The sequence below is a fragment of the Leucopleurus acutus genome, assembly GCF_964270905.1.
Source record: "Leucopleurus acutus genome assembly, chromosome: 5".
NCBI classification, from domain to species: domain Eukaryota; kingdom Metazoa; phylum Chordata; class Mammalia; order Artiodactyla; family Delphinidae; genus Leucopleurus; species Leucopleurus acutus.
The window spans coordinates 83,593,471-83,615,532 of NC_139147.1; the positions used below are offsets into that span (position 1 = coordinate 83,593,471).

At 46.6% G+C, this 22,062-nt stretch overlaps 1 protein-coding gene across 1 annotated transcript; it reads left to right on the forward strand.

Moving 5' to 3' along the window:
* Nucleotides 1–1,556: 1,556 nt before the first annotated feature.
* LOC309961773 (cytochrome P450 2J2-like) lies at nucleotides 1,557–12,388 on the forward strand (the record flags this gene model as incomplete). Its single annotated transcript, XM_082839269.1, is given in 10 exon segments — nucleotides 1,557–1,727; nucleotides 3,219–3,381; nucleotides 4,064–4,213; nucleotides 4,921–5,081; nucleotides 5,569–5,742; nucleotides 6,154–6,295; nucleotides 7,088–7,143; nucleotides 7,147–7,272; nucleotides 11,943–12,003; nucleotides 12,006–12,388. Coding segments are annotated over 10 exon segments (1,587 nt in total).
* Between the last annotated feature and the right edge of the window lie 9,674 nt (nucleotides 12,389–22,062).

Consider the following 22,062-nt stretch of genomic DNA (forward strand, 5'->3'; position numbering starts at 1 on the left):
GGAACTGCTAGATGGTTTCCAAAGCAGCTGCACCATTTTACATTTTCTACGGGATTTCTTGCCCTCCAGCTTCTAATTGGATTTGACCAACGGGAGGCACATTACATTACAGACATCAGAGGGTAGAGCGGAGTGAGGATGAGGTATTTATTTTCTGCAGGATTGCCATAAACCAGCTGCATCTCACTACTGAAGGCCAGAGCTCTTGTCAATGGTCCACCAAGAGTCACTGGTGGGTCTCCACCAAACTAAGGGCTCCAGGCTCCTCTACTGATGTCTCTGTCCCTTGGCTTTTTTAAAAATTGTGGTAAAATATACACAGTATAAAACTTACCATTTTAATCTTTTTTTTTTTTTTTTTGGCCACACTGTGCAGCTCACAGGATCTTAGTTTCCCGACCAGGGATCCAACCTGGGCCCCCTGCAGTGCAAGCAAGGAGTCCTAACCACTGGACCGCCAGGGAATTTCCCACATTTTAATCATTTTTAAGTGTACGGTTGAGTGGCATTAAGTGCGTTCACATTGTTGTGTAGCCACCACTCTCATCCATCTCCAGAGCTTTTCCATCTATCTGAACTGAAACTCCACACTGGTTAATCGATGCCCCTCTCCTTCTCAGCCTTGAGTGGGCAGGACGCCCCCGCGTGGCTACCCTGGAGCACTGCACCGTGCCTTATGGTTCCACTAACTCCTGCCCACACACCTTTGTAAACCTCTCTTAAACTATCTTCAGTTTACTCAACTTGAGTGAACCATTTATCTCCCGCCACACCTGGTACAACAACTCTCTGAGGCAGTGCCTAAAATTATCATCACCATTGTACAAATGAGAAAACCAAGGCAGGGGGAGGCTGAATAACTTACCCAAGGTCCTCACCTAGTAAGGGGAGAACTAGGATTTCGACTCAGCAATCTGGCTCCAGGACAGCTGAGATAAAAGCAAAGGCTACAGAAAGTGACAACTGACAAACACGAGGATCCCGGGCAGGTGAAGAGTTCAAGCTGGCCAGAGGCTGGAGCAGGGGTGGGGGTGACTGGGAGGCTGGAGAGGCCTCCAGAGAGACTGTTTAGCACCTGGGCAGAGGGGAGCAGGAGAGATGAGCACAGTCTGCATCGTGCTGAGCCAGAATAGCGTATCCCGAGGGGAGACACCACCGCTGCCAGTGGCTGCCCCGTCCCTCGCCGAGCTGACCCGGGCGGTCGACTGAGACTCGCAGGAAGAGGCCGAGAGGACCTTGACTGGGGTTGAGCTCCGTGGGCCAGAGGTGAGGCTGCTCTGGGAATGAAGTTGTCCCAACCTGTCCCAGGCCGGGCCCCTGTGGCCCTGCTGAGTAGCCAGGCCTGGGTGTGACTAGCGTGACCAAGTGGATTTACTCCATTGTGAGAAGACTCCTGGGATTGCCTCCCAACGTGACACTGCCTGATTGTGCTGGGATAACAGCGGAGGTCAGACGGCACTGGAGAGGAGGGTGGCCGGACAGAGCTAAAGAGAAGGCTGGAGCGTACTGGCAGCCCAGGGCTGGAGGCAAAGGGGTGAGGGACGTGCAGGCCCAAGATGTTCTCCCTGCTCAGCGGGCTGGCTTTGCTGGCTGTCTCCTTCCTGCTCCTGAAACTTGGCACCATCTACTGGGAAAGGAGCCACCTTCCTCCTGGTCCTTTCCCCTTCCCCATCCTTGGAAACCTATGGCAACTAAGCTTTCAGCTGCACCCAGAGACACTTCTCCAGGTAGGGAATCCGTCCTGAGTTGGAGGCCCTCCGGAGAGGTGGGCACATGGACCCTCTCTCTCAGCCCAGGGACACTAGAAGCAAGGAACCGGGCTCAGACACGCCTGGGGAGGTGAATCCTGCACCTGCCACTCACTTGCTCTATGACCTCGAGCCTCAGTTTCCTCATCTGTCAAATGCAGGGTTGTTGGTGGATTGCAAACATTGAATGTAAAAACTTTGCACAGGGATGTCCCTGGCGGTCCAGTGGCTAAGGCTCCACACTCCCAATGCAGGGGGCGTGGGTTCAATCCCTGGTCAGGGAACTAGATCCCACATGCGGCAACTAAGAGTTCACATGCCACAACTGAGACCTGGAGCAACCAAATAAATAAATAAATAAATATTTTAAAGAAAAAAAAAAAAAAACTTTGCACAGAGGTCACCCAAGAGGATTCTGCGGCAGAGCTCCACTGCCAATGTTATGAGGTGGAGAAAACTCTTTAACAGGACTCTGCTCCAGGAGAGCACTGTTTGTGGCTGGAAGGAATTTTCTGAAAAGCCACTTGGGATGGGAACTGGGGAGAATGGGACCCCCGAGGGCACACTCAGGTAGCACTGCTACACCAAGCCCCCTTCTAGGGTGGGTGGATCCCACCAGTGGGAGGGTTTTGTTGCCCTGAGTGGGGGGTCTGAAATCCGGGCCAGAGCTGACTTACTGCTGAGAACTGGAGGAGACAATTCCCCTCCCCATGACAATGCTCAGTTCTCATCAATGTTGACTAAGTATTTTATAAAATTCTGGTTGAAGATTCTAGATGACCATGATCCCCAGGCTCCTCATGTAGTAGGAAAAGCACTGCACTGAGAGTCGGGACACCTGGGTACGAAGCCCTGGTCTTTTGCTTTCTTTTTGGCCTCCATTTTCTTTCTTTGTTTTTCTTTTTCTTTTTTTGGCCACACCGTGAAGCCTATGGGATCTTCATTCCCCGACCAGGGATTGAACCCACGCCCCTGGCAGTGAGAGCGTCAAGTCCTAACCACTGGACCGCCAGGGAATTCCCTGGCCTCCATTTTCATAAACCAGACATTATGATACCTACTTCGCACACTTATACTGAAAGTGCACTCAAGTAATATATGTAAAGGCCACACTGGACACTGAGCCCTGAAGAAAGTATAGTTATAATTGATTATCATCTGTAAAATGGGTAGAGCATACCCACCTCCCAGGACCCTTGGGGTCCAAACCAGACGCCGTATGTGTAAGTGCTGGGCCCTGACTATTCTAGGTGCTCAGGGAGCCTGTGATGTGACCCCAGCTGGCACTAGTGCTGGCTGTGGGAACCCAGGGTTTGGCTTGTCTGACGAACAGGGTGGCGGGTGCTCTGAGAAGGTGCACCCGAGGTAAGTGTTGGGTGCGAGAAGGTGGAGATTCATGCCAAGAGGAAGGTTCCCGGGAATGGGGCCAACTAGCTTTCTCTGCAGCCCTGGGACCCTGTCCCTCCGCAGCTGGCCCAGGCTCACGGCAATGTGTTTACCGTGTGGGTGGGCCCGACGCCCGTGGTGGTGCTGAGTGGCTTCTGGGTGGTGAAGGAAGCCCTGGTCTCCAACTCGGAGCAGTTCTCAGGCCGGCCCCTCACCCCGCTCTTCCGGGACGTGTTTGGAGAAAGAGGCAAGGCTGCCCTCTCTGCTGGGAACGGGGTGGCTGGATGGTGACTGCACTCAGGAGTCCCCTGGGGTGACCCAGAACTGTTCACAGGGAGGAATCTGCCAGGAGGATTCGGGTCTCCTCAAACACCGCTGTGTGAGGGGAGGGGGCAGCATGGGAAGGAACCAGCTCTGGAGGGTCAAAAAGACCTGAGTCAAGTCTCAGCTGTGCCCCTGCCAGCTGTGTGACCGGGAGAGGCAGCCTCCCTCTCCGTCCCTCAGTGTGCCCGTCTGTTAGATGGGGCTAGTGGCTGCTCTCGCCTCCCCGGGATGTGGGGGAGATTAAGTGAGGCCTACAGCCAAGAGTGCCCAGGACAGCGCCTGGCTCAGCAAATGCCCTTCCCCCTGCCTCCTCCCCGCCAGGCTCCGTCCTCCCTTCCCTTCTTTATCTCCTCCTGCATTTCTTGTGGGGACTCTTAAAGGCAAAATCAGATTGGCAGCTTGGGAGGAGGGCATGGCTGAGCCCACCTTGATGGTACCAGGCCCACGGACCACATGACCGCCAAATGCCCCTCGGTCAGAGCACCAGCCGCGAGCTGATTGGGAAGGCTGCCCAGGGGTCTGCTCTCCCTGCCTGAGTGAGAGCCAGGTGGCCCTGGCCTGGGAGGCTGGGACGGGCTGCTGACTGTCCCCCAACCCGGGCCCAGGGGTCATCTGCAGCAATGGGCACACGTGGAGGCAGCAGAGACGCTTCTGCCTGGCAACGCTTCGGGAGCTAGACCTAGGCAAGCTGGCACTGGAGCTGCAGTTGCAGGGAGAGGCAGCAGAGCTGGCAGAGGCCTTCCACCAGGAGCAGGGTAAGGAGCGGCTGGGGCAGGACCACCCTAATCCCTCCACAACAAACAAGCACACTCCTGCAAGGAGGCTGAGCCCTCGGGGGTGTGTGTGTGTGTGTGTGTGTGTGTGTGTGTAAAGGGGTGGACCCTTTGCGGGTCCAGTAGGGGATTTGTGCTACATCAATAAATCAGGAGTTTCTGTAAGGTGGGCAAGTGGGCAGACAGAGGCCCAGGAACGTCCAGTCCATTGAGAAGCCTGAAGCCCTTCTCTACAGATGGGGAAATGTCCTCCCTCAACATCTCGAGCCTTTTACACCACAGACCCTTTGCACATGCTGTTCCCCCTCTGGAACGTCCTAATCCACTCCCCTTCCCTCCCTGTGAGAAACCACTGCTCCTTTCAGACCTGGCTGACATCACCTGCCTAAGAAGCCCTCCCCAAATCCCAGGCACAGCTGGTCCCTGCATCCTTTGTTCCCAGCTGGGACATACCTGCCCCACGTTCTAGTGTGTTTAAATGGGTCTGTCTCCCACACCTCTCCCTGCAAACCCAGCGCCTGTCACCAAGCCTGGCTCATAGAAGTTGCTCCGTAAGCATTTGCTGAGTGAATAACTGAAGACTGGGAATGAATGAGTGATGCAATGAGTGACCTTATACAGACTGGATGAACACTCAGGGCAGTGCTCTTTTTGCCTCCTCGCCCTGAGCCCTGCCCCTCTGTTCTCAGGTAGACCCTTCGACCCTCGGGTACACATTGTCACGTCCACGGCCAGAGTCATTGGGGCCCTCGTGTTTGGCCGCCGCTTCCTCTTGGAGGATCCCTTCTTCCAGGAACTGATTCAAGCCATCGACTTTGGCCTGGCCTTTGTCAGCACCATTTGGTGCAGGGTAAGCTGGCCCTCGGGGAGGCAGGTGTGCCGACCATTGGACAGCTGGGGGCCCAGGGTAGGCAGGGGCCTCAGCCAGGGCATAGCAGGGAGGGTGTCAGGTAGGCAGGAGGAAGGCCATGGGGCCTGATTCTGGGTTCCTCAGGCAGCCTCTGCTCAGCAAAATGACGATTCACAGCATCAAAGTTCCTTTATTGTGGTTGAGCATGGAAGTGTGGGCAGGGAGTAAGAGACAGGTTAAACCCCCTTAAATACAGCTGTCTGGGCCTGCGACATCCTAGCTGAGCCCTGGGTCCAGTCTCTGCTACTACTGCCTTCATTACTGCCTAGATTACTTTGGGAGTGTGGAGAGTTTCCAGATGACGAGCGGTCCTGGGAGGCCCATGTCAGAGGTTCCCGACCACTTTGGTGCCCCCAGCACCATTCTGAGCTGCCCTGGCTCAGGGTCAGCACCTGAGCAGCCCCTGGGCAGGCCTCTTCCCCCACAGCTGTATGATCTGTTCCCCTGGGCCTTCCACCGCCTCCCAGGCCCCCACCAGGAGATGTTTAGGTACCAGAAGGCTGTGCGAGGCTATATCTGCCGGGAGATCAGCAGACACAAACTCAGGACACCTGAGGACCCCAAGGAGTTCATCAGCTGCTACCTGGCCCAGATCACTAAGGTGGGCCTGAAACAGCTGCAGACAGAGGGAGGGAGGGACGGAGGGGGCTGTCTTCCCGGCTGCATCTCATTTCAAGGCCACGGCCTCAGTTCCTCATCCTGGCCTCAGTTTTTCAGAGCACGCTGAAGCAGCAGCCGTTTGGGTTTTTCCCTCCCTATCTTTACCCAGGCCGGCGCTGGCTCCTGCAGACATGGGTAGGGTGGGAAGCAGGGGACCTGGCTGATGTCAGGGCAGTTTCCCCCTCAAAAGTCAGTGCAGTCCTGGGACTCAGGCCCTTCTGACCCCAGAGGAGTTCTGGTCCCACAAGTTTAGGGACAGGCCAGGTCTCAGTCAGGGAGATGCCAGGGCTCTGTGAGAGGAGAGATTCAGACTCGGAGCTGCTCTCCCCACCACTCATCCCCCACCCACCAGGCCACGGACGACCCTGTCTCCACATTCAATGAAGAAAACCTGATCCAGGTAGTGGTCGACCTGTTTCTGGGAGGCACCGACACCACGGCCACTACCCTGTGCTGGGCACTCATCTACGTGGTCCAGCATGGAGCCATCCAGGGTAAGGGGGCCATGGTTACACCCTGCTGACTGCCCCATGCCCATTACCCCTGCTGTGGGCTTCTGGGCTGAAGGAACCTGTCCCCATCACTGTCTTTGGTCTGCGGCCCCAGGGGTGGGTCCTGCTCTCACTGCTGTGGTGTGGGAGGTGTTCATGGCTTTGAATCAGATGGAGGGGCTGGGGGGTGGGGACTTCTAGTCCCACCCTGCTACTGACTGAGTGATCCTGGGTAAGTAACTCAACCACTTAGGAACAGTGTGAAATGAGGCAACATTATTTCACCCATTCAGTAATGATCCAGCACCTACTAAGTGCCAGGCCCTGTGTCAACGTCCACCAAGATCACAAAGGAAAGAAGGGCGGCTAGAGTTCTCTCAGGGACAAACTGGCCATGACCTGAGTTCAGATCCTGGTTCCACTAGTTTTGTGGCCTTCAGAAAAGTACCTGTCCTGTCACAGCCTCAGTTTTCTTGTCTGTAAAGTGGAGACAACAGTTCCTACCCCATAGGACTCTTCGTATATAGAACACTTGGCACGTAGTGGGTGCTGAAATCTGGGTCCTAGCCCTTCCCTCAAGTTCCCCTCGGAGGAGCAAATCCTGCAAAATCTTGTTCACAAGCTCTGCCTCAGAGAGGGACTGCCACTGTTGGGACCAGGGGTGGCTGAGTGGGGTAGGGCAACCTACGGGCGATGAACCTTGGCGACTGTCTCTGGGTGGGGACGAGGACGGTGGGGCGTGGTGGGGAGGTCGGGCTGCAGCCCTTCCCGGGACCCACGCAGAGCCGCCTGCAGAGAGGGTGCAGTGGGAGCTGGATGCGGTGCTGGGCACCTCCCGGGCCATCCGCTACTAGGACCACGAGCTACTGCCCTACACCCGCACCGTCCATGAGGTGCAGCGCCTCAGCAGCGTCATGACCGCAGATGCCGTGCGCCAGTGCGTGACCTCCACCCATGTGCACGGCCACCCCGTGCCCAAGGTAGGTGGCCCCAGCGTGACCTCATGCTCGATCCAGTGCCTGCAGAAAGCACCCTTCGCTGGGCTGCCTGCCCAGCACAGCCACCTGCTACAGCTTCTGCCTGTCTGCCAGCTCAGTCAATATCCATCCATCCCTCCATTCATCTCTATCTATGGCATTCAGGATGGAGAGTTATGATTGCGAAAGAATACACTCGATTAGGGATATTTTTAAATGTTCTGTGTTGTTCAGAAGTAACCCCTGCAGACATTTTAATGCACCTCTTTCCAGTCTTTTTTGTCCACATATATTTTACGTAGCTGTGATTATGCTGAATGTATAACTCTGAATCCTTCATTTCACTTAACATATCATTCTGATTCTTCTACATTACTGGTTCCCAAACTTCTAGGTACACCAGAATCACATGCAGGGCTTGCTAAAATGTACGTTGCTGGGAGCCATTCCCAGAATATTGGGGGTGAGGCCTGAGAATCTGCCTTTCTGACAGATTCCCAAGTGGTGTGGATGCGTTGGGTCCCGGGACCACATTTTGAAAACCACTGTTCCACGTCACTCTAAATGGCTGCATAATGTTCCACCAGATGGATGTTTTCTAATTCTTAACCCTTATTGGTGAACTTTTAGCCTATTTGCCATTTATGTGCCTTAGGCTTGGTCTGCATTTTGTGTTACATCCTTAGAACTGATTTCTAGTAGAAACGCCTTTCTCATTTCTTTCATTTTATAACTAGGTTAAGAGAACAAGTACTGAATAAGGAGAGATAGAGGAATAAAGTTAAATCAAACTGTTTAGGTCAAGAACAGCCACTGTATATGTACATAAAACTTGAGTCTGAGCTTCCCTGGATCAAGTCAAAAAAGGAAATCCCAATTAGGTATGACTCGCATTATGTCATAAAAGGAGGCATGCCTGAATCAGGAAAACTGGCTTATCACCCTTCGAGAAGTTATTATGAAGATCATCAATCAGAATACCTTTTTGAGGGCCCGTGGACGATGTATTGGGTGGTGCCTTCAGTAGGAGTTTAAAGATACAGAAATATTCTTTCATATGGTAGCTGCTTCTTATCTTCAACCCTTTTTTTTTTTCTTTCGCGGTATCCGGGCCTCTCCCTGCTGTGGCCTCTCCCGTTGTGGAGCACAGGCTCCGGACGCGCAGGCTCAGCGGCCATGGCTCACGGGCCCAGCCGCCCTACGGCATGTGGGATCTTCCCAGACCGGGGCACGAACCCGCGTCCCCTGCATCGGCAGGCGGACTCCCAACCACTGCGCCACCAGGGAAGCCCTCTTCAGCCCATTTTAAACGATGAAAGTTTAACATGAACACATTTCTGCATGGAGTTAAAAAATAGAGTTCAGGTTTGTAGCTCTCTGGTGATTCAGCTTGAAACAGGTTTCTGTGCAGGTTTCTGACATGAACTGGATCATAACATAATAATTCCTGCTCTTTTCCAAGCCTTACTGTGTGCTAAGGGCTTTGAGTCCACTACAGCATTCAGTCCTCACAATGACTGACTGTCATGCAGATCCTAGATAAGAGATATTTATTGAATCAGTTGTCTATCTCTCTTGCTATGTAATAAATTACCCCCAAACTTAGCAACTTACAAAAACAGCACTCCTGTGGGCTAGGGATCTGGGTTTCTGTGGGTCAGGGATCTAGGTGCAGCTTAGCTGGATGCCTCTGATTCAAGGTCTCTCATGATGTTATGATGAAGTTGTTGGCTGGGGCTGCAGTCTTATCTGAAGGCTCCATGGGGAGGTTCCACTGTCAGAGCACTTGCATTGCTTTCTTCAGGATTCAGTTTCTCCTGGGCTGTTGGCTGGAGGCCACCCTCAGTCCCTTAACATGGGGCCTTTACATAGGGCAGCTCAAAACATAACGGCTGACCTTCACTAGAGAGAGCAAGTGAGAAGACAGAAGCTACAGTCTTTTTGTATCCTAATCTCAGATGTGGTATCCCATCACTTTTGCCATATTCTGTTTGCTAGAAGTGAGTCACTAGAGCCAGCCCACCCTCAAGGGGAGATGGTTGTACGGGGAGTGAATGCCAGGCATCATGAATCATTTTGGGAGTGGGGTGTCATTTTAAAGGAAATGTAGCACATGTGTGTAGGTGGCAAGGTTGCCATTTTAATGAAGATGAAACAGAGTCACTCATCTTGGTGCCCTATGCACGGAGGTGCGCTGTGTTAAGACTTTCCTCAGAAAGGGACTTTGGCTCAGCACTGATGCTCCAGCCTGTCCCTGGTGGAAGCCTCAGTGGTACAAGGTGGTGCACCATGAAAACAATGGGGATAGAAGGTATGGGGGCCCAATTTTTTCCATCATGAGAATCTTTGTTCAACTTTTACAACCATGGTTCAGGGAAGACTTGACAGGAAGGGCCCTGCCAGAATGTGATTATTAAATTCTTATTAATTTGATCAGACTTGAGATTCCTGTCTCCATGCATTTTTTTCTTCATAATAACCCTGTCCTTTAGATGCTGTTGCTACTGTTAATCTTTTTTTTTTTTTTTAAAGATAGTTTAAGAGAGCTCAAGTAACTGCCGCAAACACACAGTTAGTAAGGTACTTAACTGAGTTTCGAATTCATGTCCCTCTGATTCCAAATTTTTTGCTCTACCATACTCCCTGCCGTTCATATTGCTCTAGAAATGCCTCTTTAGGAAGGTAAGTAAATCAGCATGTTGGAAGGAGGTGTTTGGCATTGTCTATTGGTCTGCCAGATTGGCTAATACTGAACAGTCCTTGGCAGTATTTGGCCATCAAGTTCAGAGGTTAGACAAACGTCTCCTTAATTGTGAGGATAGGACCATGTCATCAACTCATTTTGCTGTTATCCTGGTAGAAGCCCCCAGGCCCTGGTTGTCCAAGAGTTGTTCCAAATTAGGTCAAGTTAAAAAGGAGGGAACTAAGGTTCAGCTCTGCTTCATGTCGTTTGGGATTAGAAATTTCCTTATTAATAGCCCATTCCTGCCAATTTGATTCTAGGAGGTGTTCTGTGATAAGAGCTCCAGGGAGCCATTAACAGCCTGGAATCAATACTGAGCTTTTCCAACTTGGGCGAGAGATGTCTCCTGAAAGTAGAATCAAAGCTTGACCGTAGATCAATAAATGTTACAGATATTCCTAAACGGTTCAGTCGAGTGACAGCGACAACAGCAATGGTCCCTAATACGGAGGTGGCGCTTCAAGCCTGTCTCTCTTCAGACATTCTATTTGATTGTAAACTCCAAGCTGCCATTTACTGGGAAGAAGTTGGGATAGAATCCCCAGGAGGTATCCAGCAGGCAGATGGCTCTATAATTTGTAGGAGAAGGAGGGTTGCCCATGTTGTGTGCTGGGTAGGCTATGGTCTGAGCCTGTCCCACAAATTAATATAAGTTAATCACTTTGCAAGGAGTCCAGAACATTACCCAGAACAGGATATAAATAATTCTGGAGGGAAAAGAGCATCTTGCCAGGAGCCTCTGCATCTGAAGGTGATTATTAAGAACTGTTGTAATGCAGAGGTTACTTCATCCCTGGTAGTGAAAATGGAGGGAAATTCCCAGGACTATAACTAAGAAACAAACAGCTCACTCAGGCAGCAGCGAGAACACGTGCTTCCCAATCCCTCTGATTAAAGCCACGGAGTAAAGAGGTCTGGGTGCCTGTCAGTCTGGATGGCTAAGGTCAGGCCCCTCCCTTAAGGCTTCAGTAGAGCAACTAAAAAAAAAAAAAAAAAGAAGAAGAAGAAAAAAGAAAAGTGCCTTCTGAAAGTATTTACATTGTCTGAACTTCTGCATTCTTCACCGGCTTCTCTTTGGTGTGCAGGCTTCAAACTGCTGAGTTTTTAATTTCAAGATGCCTTTGTCAAAACTGAGAATCCCGTGGCCAGTTCTCTAGTCCCCACAGGGGTGACCAGTTTAATTCTCTGGTGTTGGTTAATGAGCCACAGGCTATGAGGCCTTCCTCAGAGCACCTGGAGCTGCACCTCCCAGGTCCCGGGTCCATAGCCAACCCCATCCTGGTTCCACTTTGGCTTCCTGGTCAGCCCAGGGCCCACGTGATAAGGAGCTGAAGTCACCAACAGGGAGCCTTTGGCTCCTTTCTTCTCCCATCTGTTCAGTCTGATTCTCTTTCCAGTTATTCACTTCTTTGAGGTAGAGTGAGGGCTTGGGTTAGGTTAGGGTTAGAGGTCACTCTCTCCTCTCCCTAATCCTAAGGATTGAAGTTTTCTGTCTCTTCTTCTATCTGCCTTGTTACTCAGTCTTTCTTTCACTTTGTTTGTCTGCCATTCCATTTCTCTTCTCTCTCTCTCTTTCTCACACACATACACACACACACACACAGCGCCAATATTCATTGCCCTGTGCAGAACTTGGTCCCCTCCAGTCATGCCCAATAGCCACTGGCCCTCTTCCTAGGAGGCAGAAGCTGAGTCTCTAGCCTGGGCCAGGAGTCTTTAGGATGGAGGTGGGTGCCCCTTAGCCAGGAGAGCATAATGCCCAACAACTTCACTGATGTGAAGGCCTGTCTGCTGAATCTCTTTGAGGCCCGCTGGTCCCAGGCAACTCTCCTCTGCACACCGAGTGTTCTCTGAGCTCATATCAGCCCAGCATCAGGGCTGGGTGCTGGGCCAGCTGAGCTCCCTGAGCCATACCAGCTCCTCTCTGCAGTGCACCATCATCTTGTCCAACCTGGCCTCTGTGCTCTGTGACCCTGAGTGTTGGGAGACCCCCAACAATTCAACCCTGGCCACTTCCTGGACAAGGATGGAAACTTCCTGGTCAGTGAGGCCTTCCTGCCATTCTCTGCAGGTGCTGGACACAGCACTGGGTCATGGGTGGTGGGTGTGACAGGACAGGCACAGGGACAGCTGCCACCTCTGACCTTTCCTTCACACAGGGCATCGGTGTGCCTAGGGGACCAGTTGGCTTGGATGGAGCTCTTCCTGATGTTGGCCACCCTCCTCAGGACCTTTTGGTTCCAACTGCCAGAGGGGAGCCCAGCGCTCAGGCGGGAGTACGTCTTTGGGGGCACTCGGCAGCCCCGGCCCCAGAAGATCTGTGCCGTGCCCCATCTGAACTGCCCCAACCCAGGTCCTGGAGAGGAGGGCGTGTAGCCAATGGCAGGGCGCGGGGGCGGTCTGGAGACTTGTCCCCCAAAAAGACCTTCCTTAGTCTCTTTCGGCTCCTGAAAAGTTGAAGAAGGACAGAGGTTCACCAACTCAGCTGCCTGTGGTTCCCCCTAACACAGGCTCTGGTGAGTGACGTTGGAGAGTAGACGTATTAAGGACTCTACAAAGGTGGCTCAGTTTTGGTAGCTCAGTTCTTAGGATTTTGCAAGGTTGGTTAAGAGGTTTGGCCTTGAATCACTTCCCAAGATTAATCTGGGGAGTCAGGCCTCACAAGGTGGCAGCTAAAGAGGTTCAGAGGGAGAGGCATTTGAGAAAAACTATAAATACAGTAGTGCATCCAAGTATTATCCATGCTGGCCCCTGATAGTCCAAAACCTGGGAAGCTTATTTTCTGTCCTCTCCTGCCCTCTACTGACTGGATGCGAGAAGTGCAGGTCCCTGCCAACACGGGACAGGGAAAGATCTTCCCGACTCTCTGTATCAGGCAAAGCCAGCAAATTAGGATGCCCCAAGGTTTGAAACACCGTGTCTCCAGACAAGTCTTGCTTATTAAAAAAGAATAACTTGTATTAAGAAAATTCAAATCAAAATGAGATACCACTACACACCTATTTGAATTGCTGAAAACAAAGCCCTGAGCCCAAGTACTGGAATTCTCACACAGTGCTGATGGGAATGTAAAATGGTACAATCACACTGGAAAACAGTTTGGGAATTCCTGGTACAATTAACATTATACCATACAACCCAGCTGTCTCACTCCTGGTATTTAACTAAAAAAGATGAAACTATTTGTTCACAACAAACCATACTATCTGAATTCCATTTTCTGTGATATTCAAAAAGACAAAACTATAGGACATAAAACATAACTGGTGGCAAGGTCTAGGAGTAGGGTTCTGGGTTGACTATAAAGGGACACAAGGGAACTTTCTGGGATGATGGAAATGTTCTGTATCCTGATTGTGGTGATGGTTACACAACTGTATGTGTTTGTCAAAAATCATCGAACTGTTACTTAAAAAGGTGAATGTTATTGTGTATAAATCATATCTCAGTAAATCTGACTTCTAAGAAAGAAATGTCTTACCTTTCTCCTTTGATTTATTTAAAAGATGTACCTATGAATTGTAAACAAATAGAACAAAGCACAGATGTAGAAAACAAACTTATGGTTACCAGGGGATAAGGGCAGGGGAAGGGATAAATTGGGAGATTGGGATTGACATATACACAGTACTATATATAAAGTAGATAACTAATAAGAACCTGCTGTATAGCACAGGGAACTCCACTCAGTACTTTGTAATGGCCTGTATGGGAAAAGAATCTAAAAAAGAAAGATATATGTGTATGTATAACTGATTCGCTTTCCTATACACCTGAAACTAACACAACATTGTAAATCAACTATACTCCAATAAAAATTAAAACAAACAAACAAACAAAGGGTGTCACTCATCATCCCCTTATACAAAGGGTTAAGTTGCAACCCACTTACCAGTGGTAGTGTAGTCACCCATGACAATGCACTCTGAGGGGAATTCAGGATGGAAAAAACAGGTTGAAGCGTTCTGTATTTTGGGTATAAAGGCCCCTTGATAGTTAAGATGCTTACCTCAGGAAGAATTTCAATGACCCCCAGATTCTTGCATTTTCCTATGCATAGATAGATAAGCACTAAAATCATTAACTTTGTGATTAGCAGTAACCTTTGTAATGCTTAACTACATGTATTTTCCACCAAAAAATTCATATACATACCGGCCCCTCCCCTCCCTCTTTGGAGCAGTTCCTCAGGGCTCTCTGAGAGGCTGTCTCCCGAGCTACAGTCCTCAGTACAGTCCCTGAATAAAACTGAAACTCACTGCTCTCGCTCTTACGTTGTGTGTTTTTTCAGTGGACAGAATGAACCAACAGTTCTAATTAGTAGGACATCAGTCATCACTGTGATGAAATAAAATTCATATTTTATGGCAAGACAAGAACAAATTTAAACAAAAGTTTTCTTTGCCGGTTTGGGCCTCCTCCCTCCCCTTTAGTGTGTGTCGTGCATCTGCGTTAACCAGACCTCCTTAGGAGATAACCTTCCTTCTTAATCTCGTAAGGGGCCATGATGACACACGACCCACTATTCGCTTTATACGTGCAGATCTGGATTGTGTAAATTGTCAATAATGCGTCATTTGATGTATATTTGTCTCAAAAACGTACATAACTGTGCTTTGACCTCTAATGGGTGGAACAGTCCTCAGAGCTTTCTGAAAGACTGTCTCCCAGGTTAGAATCCTCGGGTTGGTTCCAGTAAAATTTTCCATTTCTTTCTTAGATCGACTATTAATTTTTTCATCCACAACTGCTACACTGAGCTGGGAAAATTCCAGCCAGAAATGAGGAAACTTGTATTAGTTAGCCTCTGGCCTTTTTGCAAGCAAATGTACAGTTCTTCTAGGCTTTTTTTTTCTTCTTTTTTTAAATTGAAGTATCGTTGACATACAATGTTTCAGGTGTACAGCAAAATGATTCAGTTATATATGTGTGTGTGTATATATATATATTCTTTTTTAGATTCTTTTGTGAAAAAAGGTTATCACATTATAGGTTATCACAAGATATTGAATATAGTTCCCTGTGCTATACAGTAGGTCCTTGTTGTTTATCTACTTTATATATAGTTGTGTATATATGTTAATCCCAAACTCCTAGTTTATCCCTTCCTCCCCCATCCCCTTTGGTAACCATGAGTTTGTTTTCTATATCTGTGAGTCTATTTCCATTTTGTAAATAAGTTCATTTGTATCATTTTTTTAGATTCCACGTATTAGTGATATCATATATTTGTCTTTCTCTATCTGACTTCGCTTAGTATGATAATCTCTAGGTCCATCCATGTTGCTGCAAATGGCAATATTTCACTCGTTTTTATGGCTGAGTAATATTCTCTTATAGGCTTTCAGAAATCTTGACGCTTTCTCACAGACACCTCATTTTCTGTGTGGAACCATACCCAGGGCCTGGGGAGTCCAGAGTGGGGCCCTCTGGGCAAGCAGGGTCCCAGAAAGCAGCAGAAAGCCTAGGGTTCTCTTGCCTGGGTGATCCCCTCCCAGGGCTGGCAGCCTCTGGTGACCCAGGCAGGCTCTAGTGTGGAGAAAATAAAGTGGGCCCTGATACAACTACTTCTTGCATCACTCTCCTAATCCTCTGTCAGTTCTCTCCCTGTTAGAACCCCTGTGGTATAATAAGAAATGCATCTGGTCTCTGTCCCTTGTTCCTGGCACAAAGCTCCTCAAACCCTTGGAATTTCCCAAGCAACAGGAGTGCCTATAGCCTGTTGGTCAGAGGCACGGGTGATACCCTGAATTTGTGACTGACATCACAATTGGGGAATGGGAGCAGTCCTGCGGGACTTAGCCCATAACCTGTGGAATCTCCAGGTAGATCATGTCAGAATTGCTTCGTGGTGTGAAAAACATGCATTGGAGTCACTATCTCAAGCTTGCAGCACCCTCTAACACCCACCCCCACCCCCATCCAGCCTCCTGTCTTTGAGCCTGCCTGTCCCCCTGCATGTTACTCCTTTCAAAGGCCAACTTTTCCAGGAAGCTTTCTTTCACATGGGCTTCGACCCGGGTTGAAATCTCAGTTTTGCTATCAGTAAAACTCTTGTGTGCCTCTATTTCCTCATCTGTCAAATGGAATGATAATAGGAGTTCTCCCTTAGGACTGTTGTGAATGCCAATGTTCAGCATAGAGCCTGGTACATGATAAGTGTTCAGCTGATGTTGATGGAGATCTCTTTCCCCCATGCACACACACACATAAGCACTGCATCTTCATTTATGGCCCTAAAATGAAAATAATGATGAGAGGCGCCCTTCCCCTGTGGATGGGCTTCCACTTCAGTTTCTAATATCTCACGATGATAGCTGCTATATGTTTATTTTGTTGTTGTTTTTGTTTTTTTAAATGGGCTTCTATCTTACAGGATGCAGTACAAGCTTTGAATCAGAGGACAATGTTGTGATATATCTCATAAGCCCAAGAGTCCAGAGGTTGTAGTGGGGAGAAAAGAAAAGTCTCCTGTTATTACACCTAGTAAACTGCTCCGATAGCTTTTTTTTTTTTTGAATTTTTGAATTTTATTTAATTTACTTTTTTATACAACAGGTTTTATTAGTCATCAATTTTATACAATTCAGTGTATACATGTCAATCCCAATCGCCCAACTCATCACACCACCACCACCCCCCCCCCCCCGCCACTTTCCCCCCTTGGTGTCCATACGTTTGTTCTCTACATCTGTGTCTCTATTTCTGCCCTGCAAACCAGTTCATCTTTACCATTTTTCTAGGTTCCACATATATGTGTTAATATACGATATTTGTTTTTCTCTTTCTGACTTACTTCACTCTGTATGACAGTCTCTAAATCCATCCATGTCTCTACAAATGACCCAACTTCGTTCAATTTTATAGCTGAGTAACATTCCATTGTATATATGTACCACGTCTTCTTTACCCATTTGCCTGTCAATGGGCATTTAGGTTGCTTCCATGACCTGGCTATTGTAAATAGTGCTGCAATGAACATTGGGGTGCATGTGTCTTTTTGAATTATGATTTTCTCTGGGTATATGCCCAGTAGTGGGATTGCTGGGTCATATGGTAGTTCTATTTTTAGTTTTTTAAGGAACCTCCATCTGTTCTCCATATTGGCTGTATCAATTTACATTCCCACCAACAGTGCAAGAGGGTTCCCTTTTCTCAACACCATCTCCAGCATTTGTAGATTTTCTGATGACGCCCATTCTAACTGGTGTGAGGTGATACTTCATTGTAGTTTTGATTTGCATTTCTCTAATAATTAGTGATGTTGAGCAGCTTTTCATGTGCTTCTTGGCCATCTGTGTGTCTTCTTTGGAGAAATGTCTATTTAGGTCTTCTGCCCATTTTTAGATTGGGTTGTTTGTTTTTTTAATATTGACCTGCAAGAGCTGTTTATATATTTAGGAGATTAATCCTTTGTCCATTGATTCGTTTGCAAATATTTTCTCCCATTCTGAGGGTTGTCTTTTCATCTTGTTTGTAGTTTCCTTTGCTGTGCAAAAGCTTTTGAGTGTCATTAGGTCCCATTTGTTTATTTTTGGTTTTATTTCCATTACTCTAGGAGGTGGATCAAAAAAGATCTTGCTGTGATTTATGTCAAAGAGTGTTCTTCCTATGCTTTCCTCTGAGATTTTTATAGTGTCCAGTCTTACATTTAGGTCTCTAAGCCATTTTGAGTTTGTTTTTGTGTATGGTGTTAGGGAGTGTTCTAATTTCATTCTTTTACATGTAGCTTTCCAGTTTTCCCAGCACCACTTATTGAAGAGGCTGTCTTTTCTCCACTGTATATCCTTGCCACCTTTGTCATAGATTAGTTGACCATAGGTGCGTGGGTTTATCTCTGGGCTTTCTATCCTGTTCCATTGATCTATATTTCTGTTTTTGTGCCAGTACAATATTGCCTTGATTACTGTAGCTTTGTAGTATAGTCTGAAGTCAAGGAGCCTGATTCCTCCAGCTCTGTTTTTTTCCCTCAAGACTGCTTTGGTTATTCGGGGTCTTTTGTGTCTCCATACAAATTTTAAGATTTTTTGTTCTAGTTCTGTAAAAAATGCCATTGGTAATTTGATAGGGATTGCATTGAATCTGTAGATTGCTTTGGGTAGTAGAGTCATTTTCACAATGTTGATTCTTCTAATCCAAGAACATGGTATATCTCTCCATCTGTTTGTATCATCTTTAATTTCTTTCATCAGTGTCTTATAGTTTTCTGTATACAGGTCTTTTGTCTCCTTAGGTAGGTTTATTCCTAGGTATTTTATTCTTTTTGTTGCAGTGGTAAATGGATTTCTCTTTCAGATTTTTCATCATTAGTGTATAGGAATGCAAGAGATTTCTGTGCATTAATTTTGTATCCTGCAACTTTACCAAATTCATTGATTAGCTCTAGTAGTTTTCTGGTGGCAACTTTAGGATTCTCATCTGCAAACAGTGACAGCTTTACTTCTTCTCTTCCGATTTGTATTCCTTTTGTTTCTTTTTCTTCTCTGATTCTGTGGCTAGGACTTCCAAAACTATGTTGAATAAAAGTGGTGAGAGTGGACATCCTTGTCTTGTTCCTGATCTTAGAGGAAATGCTTTCAGTTTTTCACCATTGAGAATGATGTTTGCTGTGGGTTTGTCGTATATGGCCTTTATTATGCTGAGGTAGCTTCCCTCTGTGCCCACTTTCTGGAGAGTTTTTATCATAAATGGGTGTTGAATTTTGTCAAAAGCTTTCTCTGCATCTATTGAAATGATCATATGGTTTTTCTTCTTCAATTTGTTACTATGGTGTATCACATTGATTGATTTGCATACATTGAAGAATCCTTGCATCCCTGGGATAAATCCCACTTGATCATGGTGTATGATCCTTTTAATGTGTTGTTGGATTCTGTTTGCTAGTATTTTGTTGAGGATTTTTGCATCTATATTCATGAGTGATATTGGTCTGTAATTTTCTTTTTTTGTAGTATCTTTATCTGGTTTTGGTATCAGGGTGATCGTGGCCTCATAGAATGAGTTTGAGAGTGTTCCTTCCTCTGCAATTTTTTGGAAGAGTTTGAGAAGATGGATGTTACCTCTTCTCTAAATGTTTGATAGAATTCGCCTGTAAAGACATCTGGTCCTGGACTTTCGTTTTTTGGAAGACTTTTAATCACAGTTTCAATTTCATTACTTGTGATTGGTCTGTTCATATTTTCTATTTCTTCCTGGTTCAGTCTTGGAAGGTTATACCTTTCTAAGAATTTGTCCATTTCTTCCAGGTTGTCCATTTTATTGGCATAGAGTTGGTTGTAGTAGTCTCTTAGGATGCTTTATATTTCTGCGGTGTCTGTTGTAACTTCTCCTTTTTCACTTCTAATTTTATTGATTTGAGTCCTCTCCCTCTTTTTCTTGATGAGTCTGGCTAATGGTTTCTCAATTTTATCTTCTCAAAGAACCAGCTTTTAGTTTTATTGATCTTTGCTATTGTTTTCTTTGTTTCTATTTCATTTATTTCTGCTCTGAGCTATATGATTTCTTTCCTTCTGCTAACTTTGGCTTTTGTTTATTCTTCTTTCTCTAATTCCTTTAGGTGTAAGGTTAGATTGTTTATTTGAGATTTTTTTGTTTCTTGAGGTAGGCTTGTATTGCTATAAACTTCCTTCTTAGAACTGCTTTTGCTGCATCCTATAGGTTTTGGATCATCGTGTTTTTGTTGTAATTTGTCTCTAGGTATTTTTTGATTTCCTCTTTGATTTCTTCAGTGATCTCTTGGTTATTTAGTAATGTATTGTTTAGCCTCCATGTGTTTGTGTTTTTTTCCCTGTAATTTATTTCTAATCTCATAGCATTATGGTCAGAAAAGATGCTTGATATGATTTCAGTTTTCTTAAATTTACTGAGGTTTGATTTGTGACCCAAGATGTGATCTATCCTGGAGAATGTTCTGTGTGCACTTGAGAAGAAAGTGTAATCTGCTGTTTTGGGATGGAATGTCCTATAAATATCAATTAAATCTATCTGGTCTATTGTGTCATTTAAAGCTTGTGTTTCCTTATTAATTTTCTGTTTGGATGATCTGTCCATTGGTGTAAGTGAGGTGTTAAAGTCCCCCACTATTATTGTGTTACTGTCGATTTCCTCTTTTATAGCTGTTAGCAGTTGCCTTATGTATTGAGGTGCTCTTATGTTAGGTGCATAAATATTTATAATTGTTATATCTTCTTCTTGGAGTGATCCCTTGGTCATTATGTAGTGTCCTTCCTTGTCTCTTGTAACATTCTTTATTTTATTTATTTATTTATTATTTATTTTTTTTTTTTTGGCAGTACGAGGGCCTCTCACTGCTGTGGCCTCTCCCATCGTGGAGCACAGGCTCCGGACGCGCAGGCTCAGCAGCCATGGCTCACGGGCCCAGCTGCTCCGCGGCATGTGGGATCTTCCCAGACTGGGGCATGAACCTGTGTCCCCTGCATCGGCAGGCAGACTCTCAACCACTGCACCACCAGGGAAGCCCTATGGGTTTGTTTTTGTAGTTCCTTTTCTTCTCTTGTGTTTCTCACTTAGAGACTTTCCTTTAGCATTTGTTATAGGGCTGGTTTGGTGGTGGTGAATTCTCTTAGCTTTTGCCTGTCTGTAAAGCTTTGGATTTCTCCGTTGAATCTGAATGAGCTGCTTGCCGGGTAGAGTAATCTTGGTTGAAGGTTCTTCCCTTTCATCACTTTAAATATATCATGCCACTCCCTTCTGGTTTGTAGAGTGTCTGCTGAGAAATCAGCTGTTAACCTTATGGGAGTTCCCTTGTATGTTATAACAAATTGTTGCTTTCAATAATTTTTTCAATAATTTTTCTTTGTCTTTAATTTTTGTCAGTTTGATTACTATGTGTCTCAGCGTGTTTCTCCTTGGGTTTATCCTGCCTGGGACTCTCTGTGCTTCCTGGACTTGGGTGGCTATTTCCTTTCCCATGTTAGGGAAGTTTTCGACTATAATCTCTTCAAATATTTTCTCGGGTCCTTTCTCTCTCTCTTCTCCTTCTGGGACCCCTATAATGCGAATGTTGTTGCATTTAATGTTGTCCCAGAGGTCTCTTAGGCTGTCTTCATTTCTTTTCATTCTTTTTTCTTTATTCTGTTCCATGGCAGTGAATTCTACCATTCTGTCTTCCAGGTCACTAATCCGTTCTGCTTCAGTTACTCTGCTATTGCGTCCTTCTAGTGTATTTTTCATTTCAGTTATTGTATTGTTCATCTCTGTTTGTTTGTTCTTTAATTCTTCTAGGTCTTTGTTAAACATTTCTTGCATCTTCTCAATCTTTGCCTCCATTCTTTTTCTGATGTCCTGTATCATCTTCACTATCATTATTCTGAATTCTTTTTCTGGAAGGTTGCCTATCTCCACTTCATTTAGTTGTTTTTCTGGGGTTTTATCTTGTTCCTTCTTCTGGTACATAGCCCTTTGCCTTTTCCTCTTGTCTATCTTTCTGTGAATGTGGTTTTTGTTCCACAGGCTGCAGGATTGTAGTTCTTGCTTCTGCTGTCTCGCTACTATCTGTTGAGTTTCAACAATGTGCACCTGGCCACCTGACACATACAAAGTCATTTAATCATCAAAATGACAAGGTAGAAGTTATCTGAATTCATAGAAATGAGTCAAAGTGTCAGATTATCAATAGCCTCAGTTTTCTCACCTGCAAAGTGGAGATAATAATGCTAACTCATTTGGTTGATATTAAGATTAAATTAAATATGACAATGTATGCAAAATACCCATCACAGTACCTGGTACATACTAAGTGCACAATAAATGGCAAATAATAATAAATACTCCTGTGCCTGGATTATAGTCAGCACACCTCCATAGATCCTTTCCACTCATCCTGACTCCTGGCTGTCCCCTGAGGACCCTGCTTCTGCCGCAAACTTTGAGTTGAGGCTGCTTGTTCTTCCTCTGTCAGTTCAGGTTCTCACCAGAAATAGCAGCCTCACTCAAAGCAATGAGGAGAACTTAAATAACAGAACACAGAGGCCAACCCGTGTGGATCAAGGAGGAAGAGAGTGGATGGAGTAAGTGCCTTTCTCCTCCCA